This window comes from Heloderma suspectum, chromosome 12 (assembly GCF_057233095.1).
Source record: "Heloderma suspectum isolate Gila_16-S chromosome 12, 16-S_ref, whole genome shotgun sequence".
In the NCBI taxonomy this organism is placed as follows: Eukaryota; Metazoa; Chordata; class Lepidosauria; order Squamata; family Helodermatidae; genus Heloderma; species Heloderma suspectum.
In genome coordinates this window covers 17,682,295-17,695,647 of record NC_139469.1, presented here as the reverse complement: position 1 = coordinate 17,695,647, position 13,353 = coordinate 17,682,295, and the positions used below count along the sequence as shown (strand labels likewise).

Sequence of the window (13,353 nt, the reverse complement as noted above, 5' to 3'; positions counted from 1 at the left end):
CTTAAAGCACTCTGAGCATATCCAGGCCCACTCAGAAGGGTGAGAGGGCTTAGGGCAGAAGGAGGGTAGGATAAATTTCTGAGAACTGTGAAATTTTCTTTTGGAAATTTTCCAAATTTTTCTTCTGAAGTAGTTCTTTTGAGGTATTTTCTTTTGGAATAAAGGATGGGTCTCTCTGGGAAATCATTCTATCCTTGTGGAAGACACACAGGTGGTCCCTGATGGAGAGAGTGTTCTGTGATGCTCCAGACCAAGGTAATACCCATATGAGGAATGCCACCTGTCACCTTAGCAATACTGTCTTCAGAGGTTCAAAATGAGGTTTTATCAGAGCTCTGAGAACTATGTGAGGGTTCCATGAGTCTGCACGCTGCGGATAGACAAATGAGTGACAACCCTCTTAAGAATCTCGTCAGGTGAGGGTATGAGCCAAGTAGCCTATGCCCTCACCCTAGAGGAGAGAACTGAGGCCTGTCTGTGTAAGGTATTGTGTTTGAAGTCCAAGTTAAGGTCCACTTGCAGAAAACAAAGGAGTACGACACCTGCCAACTTATAGTTGTTTTACATCTTCACCATCAGAAAAAGACCTGCCACGTGATTTCATTTATACATAAGGCAGAAAGTTTCCTAGACGACAGCAGGGACTAGACTACCTCAGGTGGATAATCAAGCCTTAGGAAGGTGTCCTTTTCAGATGCCAGACAGCTCTGTACACCCAGACATCTGGATGTACTATGGAACCCTAGGAGAACAGGTTTCTTACAGTGGGGAGGAACCACAGATCTACCTGTGTCATGTGGAGGATCTCTGGGAACCACAATTGCCATGGCCAGAAAGAGACTATGAGGATGACTGAGGCTTGTTCTGCTCTGATTTTCCATCGCAATCTGGAGAAGACGGATGGGGGGGGGGGGGGAGTGGCACAGAGCTCCTTTTAACAGCTTATGTCCTTATCTGGACAGAGATAGCGTAGCTAGTTATCCATGCACTGATAACCTCTCATCTGGATTATTGCAATGCGTTATTTATTTGTTTGTTTGTTTGTTTGTTTATTACATTTATATCCCACCTTTTTTCCTCTTTGAGGAACCCAAGGTAGCATACATAATCTTCCTCCTCTCCATTTTAGCCTCACAACAACAACCCTGTGAGGTAGGTTGGGCTGAGAGTCTGTGACTGGCCCAAAGTCACCCAGTAAACTTCCATGGCCAAGTGGGGACTAGAACCCAGATGTCCTGGCTGCCAGTCCAACACTCTAGCCACTACACCACACTGGTTATATGTGGGGCTGTCTTTGAAAATGGTCTGGAAACTTCAGCTGATCCAAAATAGGGCAGCCAGACTGTTAATGGGGGACTGCACAATGAGATCATATTATGCCAGTACTTTTCCACTGGCACTGGCTGCCAGTCCATGTCCGGGCCCAATTCAAAGCACTGGTATTAACAATCAAAGCCCTGAACAGCTTGGGGCCATGTTACCAGAAGAATTGTCTCCTCTCAGATGTACCTGCCCGGACCCCAAGATCATCTTCAGGGGTCCTTCTCCATGAGCCCCTGCCAAAGGAAGTGAGGTGGGTTGCTACCAAGAAGAGGTCCTTTTCTGCTGTGGCACCCTGGTTATGGAATGAGCTTCCCAGATAGGCTTGTCTGGCGCCTACATTGTCATCTTTCTGGTGCCAGGTGAAGACCTTTTTATTTTCCAAGGCATTTTAGTATTTTAGTTCAGTTGTTTTAAATCTGCTACTGTATTTTAAATTTTTATTTCTCCAGCAACCCTGCATTGCTGCTAGGTTTTATTCTGGTTTTAATTTTATACTGGAATTTTAAACATTTAAGTTTTATATTGTATTTTATGCTGCATTTTGTAGTTTTGGTTGTTGTGAACTGCCCAGAGAGCTTCAGCTATTGGGTGGTATAGAAATGTAATGAATGAATGAATGAATGAATGTCCCCTCAGTCAAGGGGAGTTCTGGACATCCATGCCTTTTGCCTCACTTGTCTGGTATCTGGTGAAGTAGCAGGGGTCGTGTGGGTTGCTGGAGAGATGAAGACCAGATAGGCTGGTGCCCATGGTGATGAAAACTCTGGGGGGATCCTGAAGGGATAGTCCTCTGCAAAAGTTTTAAGGGTTCACTCACTGTGCAGTGACAGCTTGTGAGCAATTTTCTCCTGAATGAGTAGAAGCCATTGCAGGAGCCAAGAATGTGCCCATCGATGGAACTCATCAGCCTAGCATTTGCTCTAGGGACAGATAACTGATTTGAGAAATCTCAGGAGGCTGGTGTCCAGTAGCAGTTTTTGGATTCTCTCCTATGAGAGGGAGGTAAAGCTTGTAGCTATGTCTAGTCACTCCTAAGTGCTGGATCCTCCATGATGGGCAAAGACGGCTCTTGCCTGTTTATCAGGAAGCTGTGATGTTGCAAGCATACTAAGGTGTTCTTTAAGTTTTATGTTTATCACAGAGCTCTGTGGCCAAGGACTCCCAAGCATGGAGGAATAATTGCAGGGTGCATACTAGGAGGTAATGTTCTGAAGTGAGCTGGCAATCTGCTTGATGCTGGATAAGGATCCATAGATTCTGCATCCAATTCCTCGGAAAAATGGGTAAAGAACTGTCTTAGCTTTCTTAGTTGTCTCAGATGTGATGTCCTTTCTCCCCCACCCTCACCCCCTTTTTGCCTAAAGGAGGGAATGGTATCTGATTATAGTTCCTCCTCCCTGTTCCACTTGTGAGGGTATCTTATCTATATTTTGTTGCCCTAACTTGTCAATTAGATCACTAATTACAGCTTTCTCCCCTTCTCTCTCTCTTCAGAAATTGGTCCTGGAGGTAGAACAAACAGGGGAAACCCTGGGCATCAGTGTAATGGAAAGACGCCCATGTTCTGAAAATCAGAAGCCTGGAAAGGATTGCCCGCTTGAAAGGAGAGCTGGAATCGTTTTATCTGGCATGCATTGCCATCTGGTGGATAGACTCAGAATAGATTGAATTTTGTTTTCTTGGAAAAGGAAAACATACCAAATGAGGAAAAATTAAACAAGGCTCCTTGGACTCAGAAAACTACTTTCACAGTTGCTTGGATCCTCACTGTTGCTAAGAGGCCAGAAACAGGCAGCAATGATTCACGGAGGCCACTTCTTCCGTTCTGCTTTGTTTAAATTGTATTTTAAAAAACTTTTGCATGTCTTGCTATGACCATTTTAATAAATGCCGATATTGTTACTGAACCCTCATGCCTTTCCTTCCATCTCCAGGAACAATTCACATCTTTTACAAAAGTTATGGAATCCTTTCAGAGGCTGCAAGGTGAAGCTATTTAATAGGCAACACACTCAGGCTGCTCTGGGCTAAGCTTTACCTCCTGTAGCACACTTATGATCCTACCACTCATGTAATTTCACCACTGAGTTATGCTTAAATCTGGCTGGTTAAGGGACCATGGCTCAGGGGTAGAGCACATTCTTGGCATGCAGAAAATTCCCAGGTCCAATCCACAGCATCTCCAGGTAGGGCTGGAAAAATTCCTGCCTGAAATCCTGGAGAGCTGCTGCCAGTCAGCGTCAACTACACAGGACTAGATGGACCAATGGTCTGACTCAGTGTAAGGCAGCTTCCTATGTTCACCCTATGGAAAGTTCCAAAGTATTATGCTACAAAGCAAAAGAATCTAATGGCACCTTAAAATAGATGTGTTATGGCATAAGCTTTCATAAACTACAGCCTACCTTTTCACATGCAAAGTGTTATCGTCAGCTGGCAGACTCGATATCACTCACATTAGATCTCTCTCTCTCTCTCACACACACACACACACACACACACACACACACACGGCAAGGACTGAAAGGCACATTCTCTCCATCTGGCAACTATCCAGCGGTCCAGACACTAAGGTGTTCTTCACCCCACCCATGAAGAGGCAGAATCTTTTAAAATGAAGGAAGATGTGGTCTGTGGACTGGACTAGGAGGCACCTCCCACTTCCTCTCCAAGGCCAGTTTTTCTCCTGCCTCAACTACCTGTTGCAGGTTGCATGTGGGCTCTGGAAGACAAAGGAACCCAGGGCACAGGTTCTCCCCCCATTTCTCTGTTCAGGGGTTCCTGAGCCATCCTAGCATTGGTCTCAACTCCCCTTGGGAGGGAACCTGACTGCCCTTTGCCTTCTCAGGCAGTTAAGGGTTAGACAAATCATGCTCCATTGGAGGTCGGGGACATGGGAGATTACTGGTTCTTGTTGTGGACTGTTTCATCTGTTGGAGACTTCGCTGCTCCCAGCCAGCCAGCCAGCCAGCTTCTCTTCCCTGGTCATCACCTATGGACCTGCTTCAAAGACCTCCACTGCATGGTGGATCAAGGCATGCATTTCAGAGGCCTATAAGGCTCTGTGCAAGCCACCCCCATCTGGGGTTCTAGCACACTCACACTCAGAAGAGCTGCTACCTCGTGGGCCATTAAGTCTAGAGCAGGGTTGGGGAACCTTTTTCAGCCCAAGGGCCAAATTTAATTTTGGAGACGTGCCCGAGGGCTGCATTCCAGTGATGGGTGAGGCCAAAAGCAAAAGGGACGGGACCAAAAATACAACAAAAGAACCCCCAGCATACTGTAGCTTAAAGATCTTACTGCCAGTTACTAAGCCTTAGGACAGCCACTTCAACCTTTTAGAAAGGGGGGGAAATGGCACAAAAGTTAGGAAACCCCCGAATGACTGGTGGTTGGGGGGGAAGGGCATGGGGCCAAGGGAAGGGAGTGTGACCAACTGGGGAACTCCAGAGGGCCAGATTTGGCCTAAGGTTTCCCCCCCTGGTAGAGAGCCTCTTCTGAGGCAGCCTACAGGGCAGTGACCTGGTCTTTCCTCCACACATTCATTACTTACTACAGAATAGATCCTTTTGCCTCCTTTGAGGCAGTCTTTGATCAGAGCATGCTTCAGTGTGTGATCCAGCCTTTCTCCTCCTCCTCCTCCACCACCACCACCACCACCCCCCAGCTATTGGGGTACTGCTGTTACACCCCAGTGTTATGACCACCGGATGGGCTTCAAGTATGGAGCCCATCCAGAGAGTTTCCCTTAGCTGTGAATTCTCCTTCTACTTGCTGGGGCGGAGAGTGGTCCAGCTCCTGCCCTGGAAGTGATTAGTCTGGATGTATTGCGAGGTTCTGGGCTGGGCCACTTAAGAGTGAGAGTATTGTTTAATCAGTAGTTTCTCACAAAGGCTATGGATATGGCCTGTGAGATGGACTAAGAAGCACCTCCCAAGCCTATCTTCATTTTAGAAGACTGTGCCTCCTCGTGGGCAAAGAGGAGAACACTCCTGTGTCTGGACCACTGTCTGGACCAACAAGTAGAAGGAGAATTCACAGGAAGGGAAAATTCTCCAATCTATGACAATTCTTTGTAAAGCTTATACATATACAAGGATAAGCACAGTGACCAAACACAACAGTGGTATTTGGTGATGTTAATTAACACCCATAGTGGAGTAGGAAGTTGTTACTCCCCTTGGAAGTATTATACTGAGGTTTTTGACCTTGAGCCACATTGCCTAAGTGTAGATGTATGTTTAAGAGTCATGAGGTCATGGAATTCTCAGCTGCAATGTACCAGTTTGTGCATTTGCCAGAGCAGTCCATATGTGAGTATGTGGATCCGGAGCCAATATATATAAATATTATGTAAATATATGAAATGTTTGTGTATGCAGAGAAACATACCTCTGAGGAAAGCCTATTTGACACTGTATTTTCCAAAGCAGATGAACAGTACAGTTGTAGCGTGCTCAATACTGGCAAAGACTGAGACACTGTCAGGGTGGCAAGTCTTAAAGGTCCAATGGCAATTCGTGAAGTCTGTTTCAAGTATTTTATAAGGTTCCTGAAATAAAAGGTTACACAAGTCACTTATCCAGGTGACTATAATTAATTAAATATGAAATAAATCTATATATACACATAATTTCATAATACAATGGCCTTTTTGGCTATAAAAATATAAAATGTACAAATATGCAATACTGGTGTAAGATTAGTAACAGTATAAGTCTATTTAACTTGGTATCATTCTACCCTATCTTGAATATTAATATACGTGAGATATAAAGCTCACATTCTAACAGAGTAGACAGCGCTAGTTATCTTGGGGCAGGGGGATGGAGAAAGAGAGGAACTCCACACACAAAGAAAGTGGTCCTCAGTTGAAGTTGCCCAGAGAGAGGAGCATGCTATAAACTCCTGTGCTCTCTTCTCAATTCCACAACTACCACATTAGCATTTTTAAAAACTCACTCAGTAATGGGTTGCCATTTTTGTTCCTGCTCGATGTGGTTAATCGCTGTTGCCAGGCATATTGAACTTCTCAATAATTGAACCTCAATGGCTTTCTGAAGTTCTCTTGGATCAGGAGAAAGCATGTTAGGAAGGAGTTTCTTCATATCTACAAAGGTTATTAACATATAAGTGTATCAATAGTTGTTAACATTCATTATCCTTCATGCTGTTTTTCCCTCACAATATACCAAGATAAAACTACCAATGTACAAGAATCGGACTAAAAACGAAGTCCTTAGGAATCGTCATGTGTGTAGCAGTTTTTAATTTATACCTATTTTTTCTTTTGCTCCTCCAGTAAGCAGGTTGATGTCTTCCCCTGGAAGCAATTCTAGCTGTTCTGTACATTCTGTAAGTTCTCCAGATCCAAAACTGCTTAGAGACCTGTAACAAAGGTTTAATGCATACCTTATTTTATCTTAATGACTATCTTAAAATTAGAACTAAAAAAGCCACAAGATGTAAATGCAGTTTGTAGAGTGCAGAATTTCAGTCGCTTAATTTAACATTAGTATTTTGATTTTAATTCGTTTTCAAGAACGGTAGCTGTACTGTTCAGGGGCAAAAAGAAAGGTCCTCCTCCCACCCCAATTCTGTGTTTTATCATGACTAAGTGACTTGATGAGAAGGTTGCCAGCTTTTAATTTAAAAAAATCTGGTACCTAGGCAAGGCCAGGAGGCAGAATCCAGTGGCTGCTGTACCCCAGCAGCAGAACCGGCACAATCCAATTACAAAAGTGCAGCTGTCAGAAGATGGGAACTAAAGCATGTGCATTCACCCAGGTCTGCCTCACGTCTCACCCAAGTCAATGCCACTGCCACAACTTAGCTAAAACGGATTACTCAAGGCTGGAATCCCAACAGCGGTGGTGCTTGGCATCAGACAGGGACTTAGGCTTTAGAGAAGAAAATTGGAAGAGGGCATCCACAATCCCCTGCAGAAATGTTTTCAGCCCCAAAGACTGCATGTGGTGCCGGGTGAGGGGCCGCACAGATGTGTCTATGCACACACAGCCTCTTCTCCCCCCATCCCCGCACCCCCATCTCAGCACACAGGGCTAAGGCATAAACCTCCCTTCCATGCCCGTTGTGATGGGCTTGCTGGGAGGGAGGGAGGGAGGGAGGGAGGGAGGGAGGGAGGGAGGGAGGGAGGGGTGGTTAAAGCCTCATCCACCCCAACCGATCCCCTCTGAGACCACTGTTTCCCCAGCGATCTCGGCAGCATCAAGGTTGCTGGGTGGTAAGAGTGGCTTTAATCTCCCACCCCAAAGCAATCCCGACTGAGATCAGTTTCTCCATCACCATTAGCAGCAGGGAAACCACAATCCTGACTGTACTGGAATCGTTTGGGGAGGGGCAACTAAAGCCTCTTCCCCCACCCCAGCAACCAAGTTGGGGGGCATGCGGTCTTTTTTCCCCACAGCCCAGAATTATAGAGAGGGGTTGTTAAGAGGCCTCGATGGTTAAATGCCCCCAACTAGTCCAGAGATAGCAGAACGGGAGCAGCGCCCAAGCAGAAGCAGCGGCATCTCCCCAACATCACCTTCCTCTCAGGATTGGGTAAGCTGCATGGGCCACTTTCTCTCTCCGGCTGCTCTGCACTGGTCCCCAATTTGGAACTGCCCAATTATCTGGCCTTCAAATTAAAAACAGTTCTGATCTGCTTTCACCTCAGCTATGCAAGCCTGCTCTCCTGGCTTCCCTTTTCTCCTGTTTCAAGCAGGTCCAGCAAGCTGAAACATGTTGTCGTGGCAACTGCAGAGGCCAACGATACTTACTTGATGTAGTTGAAGTCTGCTTTTAAACTGACCGAGGCACTGCTTGTGTTTTTTTTCAGGTCGTGGACCGCATTCTGCCATTCTTGAACAGCAGACCAGTCAGCGATGGAGATATAGCACTCACAAGCTTTGTTACCCAGGTAATTTATGACTTCAGGTGAAGAGTCACTCGGTTTAGCCAGAACTGTTTTTCGCAAATCCCCTGCAGAAGTAAAAATGTAAATATCACTGCCCGACAAATTTTTGGCACGACGATGTCATTTTTTAAGATGGAGACCCTAATTCAACAAGCTCCTTTTATTTGCAGACAAAGGTAGGATCCTTGCACAGGGAGATGGTTTGCTTTTTTTAATTTGTACCTACAGAGCCATTGCAACCATTAGTTTTGCAAGGTGGAAAACAGCGTGAAGTTCTCCTGCTCCTCCTCCTTAGCTGGAGGCATAGCACCACTCCTAACCTTGAAATCAGTTCTCCCGGGTAACAAGAGGGGCGCCTGCCAAGTAAACGATGCCACACCTCATACTCTGGCATCAGGGTGTTGGGAGGAACGCACAGGCCACCAGTTGGTCAAACCACCTTAAAAATCAATCTAAGCTACCTATAATAATGCTTACCATTTAGAGAGTGCTTGGGGCTGGCGTTATTGCCACTGTTTGAGTTGGCCAACTTCAAAACAGATTTATCAAAACCTGTGACGTAGCAATCCACTCCTGTCATGGCACAAAGATGCTCCTGGTACTCAACAGCAGCTTTTTCAAACCTTAAAAAGATTTAAGTACCAGAAGTTAGCAAAATGTCAAGTAGCATGTTGACATAGTCTATTCCACAGTAAACGTTTCTGATTCTGTAGCAATGGGAAGAGCTCATAGTAAGTCTTAGCAACAAACAGACCAGAGGCTCAATCAAGCCTGTGAAGTGGTGCTGTTTAGTACCCCACACCCTTCCAAGTTGCCATTTGCTCCATAATTCTGGGCTTCTCTTTCAGAGCAAGTGAGAAAGATTCATCAACAAGGGAATTCCCTTTCTCAAAAGCTTTTCCATCTCTCCCTCCCTGCTTGTCTTTCAGAACTAACACAGCAGGGACAGAAGACGCCCATGCTCATGTCTCACACTCTCTCTCTGTGAATTAGGAAGGCAAAGGGGAGGTGATGATGACAGTAGTGGCAGCAGCAGTAGAGGGGAACATGACTGAGACCTCATCTTTGCCCATTCTTCTTTTCTCCCTGTCCTTCCAAGCAGGGATTCTTGGATAGAAAAGACAAAGGGACAGGAAGGTATAGCTGAGGGGCATGCAAGGATTTATTAAATATTCAATAAGACAGAATGTGATTTACTCCAACTGACAGCTTCCAAGGGAAGCACAGAGAGAAAAAACTCTTCCTGTATGAGGGGAGGGGGAGGAGCACCAACGTCCTGATCAGAGTTCTAGATGGTTATACCACTTGACTTCAGCATGGCCAATTGTCAGGGATGATGGGAGTTCTAGTCTAACAACATTTGGTGGGCCACAGGTTCCCCATCTCTGCTGTACAGAGACCACAAAAGGACGGGGGGAGGAATTGTTTTTTACTTCAATCAAAATATATACCTAACACTAACAAATGGTTTATTTAAACCATGGTTTGTTGCCCTACTCAAGATTTGTCTGGCAGACAATCAAACAAACCATGATTTGTTTTCTCAGTCCTGGGTTGTTTGTCCCGCCACATTTCATCTGCTCCCTCCCTCTATCCCAACTGCATGTACTGGCATATAACAGGAGGGGGGTACTGCTCTTGCCTGCTGCCTCTGTAGCCTGGCAAAACAACCCATGATTCTAGATGTGCACAGAATGAAAATCCATGGTTTAAACAACCCACAGTTCACAACCCAACAACAACCCATGGATTCTCTTTGTGGGTTGTTCGTGGTTAACAACCCATGGTTAACCCATAGTTCCGAGTTTGCACGTAATGACAACCGACAATTCAACGAACTATGGTTAATCAGACCATGGTTTGTCATTACATGCAAACCACATCATATTCTCAGCCAAGTCATTTGCATAGAATAATTTACCGTCCTTCCGCCTGCTGAGCTACAGAATTAATCCAGGCAAGACACCTTCCAACAACAGCAGATGACCAGACAGCTATTCCTTGGATTGCTTCAGGGCAATGAAGCTCACAGAGTGCTTCTACCACCATCATGATCGTTACTTCTAATTCATTTCCCTGGTACCAGGAAGGGAAAAAACAGATAGTGCAAGTTATAACCTAGAGTAAAACATGATACCAATCCACAGAACACTTTTATACTCATGTACAGGTTTGTATGTGCTCAGCAATGCTTTTTATAGTAATCCCTGAACTGTAGTAATCATATCTCCCCCACCCTAGCAACCCATTACAAGCAACATTTTAAGACTGGGGTAACTGGCTCCAATTCAGGAACAACAAGTTTTTGTTCTTTGGAATTGACAAAGCTACAATAACTTGGGTTGAGATTCCTAAGCAGATCATTCTCTGTCATGTACCTCACAGTTACTTTGCAATGGGGGACAAAGACAGGTAAAGGATGGATCAGTTTGCTATGAATTAAAACCACTCTTGTTTACTCAGATAAAATTAACGTTGTGGAAATATTTTTGGTATAGAACTGCAGTACCTGAGAGATATTATTGGTCTTCATTTCTGTCAGTAAATCAAAGCCATGCCTGACAGTCACAGCTGGCTGCCCAGCCAATAATCCAACACGCATGATGGAAAGTCGAATTCGAGTTAGCCAATCTTGGCAAGTCTGCCGATTAGTATAAAAGAATGTCCTGATAACCTTCAGAAACAGAGAGGGAGAAAGCTCATTTTTGTTTTATCTATTCAATAGAACATAGCTACACTGCAGAATAATTTGCACTACGTCTATCAATTTCTCCCTAATAATTCTGGAATATCAAAATTCTTCTTAATTTTTATGCTTCCCCCCCCCCCCGCCCTCCACTTCAACAGCAGAAACCTTGTAGAACCAAAACTATGCAAAGCAAGTTCACGCACCACAACCTTTCCAGTCTGTTAATAATTAACACAGCAATGTTAAAAAACAGATTAGGTTGAAAAATTAAACACTGATAATCTGTTTGATAGAGGTGCAACAGCTGAAGTTCTGACCTGAATGCACAGCTTTCAAGTAAACAAGAAGTGAATGAACTGAACAGTTTCCAACAGCTTTAAAGCTGCACGGCAACCGTGAAGTACTACTGTCATGGACAATGTTCTTTCATGGGAAATGTTCGGAAAAATTATGCCTGTTAGACATCCAGGGCAAATAGAGTCCAACCTGGAGGGGATGGACTGTAGTTCAGTGGTCCCAGGCTAAATCCCTGGCATTTCCCATGAAAAGGATTTCAGGTAGCAAGGTTTGGAAACACCTCTCTTTATCCAAGAATTGTGGGAAGCTACTGCCAGTTAGAGTAGATAAAACTGGGCTAGATGGATCAATGGCATGACTCAGTGTAAGGCAGCTTCCTACGATTCCTATGCTGGAAGTGTCTGGGATGAAAAGCTGAGGATGGCAAGAGGGGCCATCTACTGGTTGTCATATTTCAAGGATAGCTGTAAGACAGTGGTCAATGAAAGAGGAGGCAGGTATCATGGTGGTTTCAGAAAAAAACAAGGAGCAAAGTTGCATGGAAGTATCTGAACATCCTCAGCTCATCTGCTCCTTTGATGCAACTGGCTAATAGCATACACCACATCATATAAGGCCTGTTTGCACATCACGGCAACAAACCATGAATTAACCACTGTGTTGTTTAGTGCCTAAACAACCTATTGGTCAACGTTCACACGTTGTGCTGACAACCTCCAATCTTGCTGATCAGAGGATGTTTACAGTAAACAGAAGAGGCTCACAGATGGTGCACATCCTTACAAATCATGAGTTAAATAACCCACAGTTTGCAGCCGTGACGTGTGAACTAGGTCATAGTGTAGCTTTGCCTTGAGGATGGCAAGGAAGAGTAGTATGGGATAACATCTGGGAACTCTTTAAAAAACAGACTTGACTAATAGCAGCATGTCAGAGCTTTTCAGGAAAGTAGAACTCTTACGTTCTCCTGTAGATCTGCATAACAAGCTCAAGTAAAAACACGAACACATACACACACAAAATTATTCAGGTGATCTTTTCCAGAAACAATGGGCAATGAGACTTCCACTTTTTAAGAAAAATGTACCCTTGAAGTCACAAGGTAATTTGAGTAATGGGTCTGTCAATCTACTTGCCTAACAGTATTTATTTCATTTTATGTATTACATATATCACCCAATAGCCAAAGCTCTCTGGGCAGTTCCCAAAAATCAAAACCATAAAATACACCGTAAAAAACAGAGTAAAGGCTAAGTAAAGATCTAAAATACAACTCATTTAAAAACAAATGTGAAGGACTAAAACACTTGGGAATGTATGCCCCAGTAAACCCTAGACTGGGTTTACTACAGAGCTAATGGGGATGCCCCACAACAATTGGGAGAAGCCAAGTGAGAAACTGCAGTTGCTGCAGTGGACACAGACCTTAGGTGGAGATGTGAGTGCGTTCGCACATCCTTCATAAGCATTGTACATCAATTTCTCCAAGTTCTCCAAGTACTGCAGAAGCAGAACCAGTCTCAACTGATTGCTGCTATGGCCTTCATCATTGTCTGCTGTAGTCCACTGGCCAACATCTTGATCAGGGTTTAATGTGTGGGCTGCAAGACTTCTAATGATGCCTGGAAACATCCATTCAGAACATTTCAAGGTACAGGATATCAGACTAACATCTTCAAACCAAAACTATTATTTCCTAAATAATAATTCATTAATTTCAGGAATCATCAGGTGTGAAAGGCAAGGAAAAAAACTGGAAAATTCAGGGAAAACACACTTCCCTGACACCCCCATCCCCCCAGGACTCCTGTCCCCCAGTTCAATGATTCTAATAGAAAAACGGGGGGGGGGATGGGGGGCACACAAAAAACACCTATGAAATATTTTGTCTTTTGGAACAAGTAAAATATTGTTAAGGAAAAAAAAGGTTTTACTCACAATGTATAATATGAAGACTTTTATGTAAAACAATCTACAGCACTACAGAATAACTCCTGTGTATAGAGTTCAATATTTTCAATGCTATAAAGTTAATCTTGATATCCAAATATACTACTAGTCCTTAATACTGTGAGAGTACGAGACTGTTTCTGTCTAAATACACTTCCTTGTTTTCTACAAAAAC

General features: G+C 44.2%; 1 protein-coding gene across 2 annotated transcripts in view; it reads right to left on the bottom strand.

Annotated features, from left to right (window-relative positions):
• SMG1 (SMG1 nonsense mediated mRNA decay associated PI3K related kinase) overlaps positions 1 to 13,353 on the bottom strand; it is an 87,620-nt gene that overhangs the window by 39,466 nt on the left and 34,801 nt on the right. For both annotated transcript variants that reach the window (XM_084818603.1, XM_084818604.1), the window contains exons 21-28: positions 12,654 to 12,850; positions 10,752 to 10,916; positions 10,164 to 10,318; positions 8,720 to 8,865; positions 8,106 to 8,307; positions 6,602 to 6,711; positions 6,286 to 6,433; positions 5,716 to 5,875 (exon numbers count right to left, since the gene is read on the bottom strand). In XM_084818603.1, the coding sequence (XP_084674729.1) occupies positions 5,716 to 5,875; positions 6,286 to 6,433; positions 6,602 to 6,711; positions 8,106 to 8,307; positions 8,720 to 8,865; positions 10,164 to 10,318; positions 10,752 to 10,916; positions 12,654 to 12,850 (1,283 nt within the window). The remainder of the gene's footprint in view (positions 1 to 5,715; positions 5,876 to 6,285; positions 6,434 to 6,601; positions 6,712 to 8,105; positions 8,308 to 8,719; positions 8,866 to 10,163; positions 10,319 to 10,751; positions 10,917 to 12,653; positions 12,851 to 13,353) is intronic.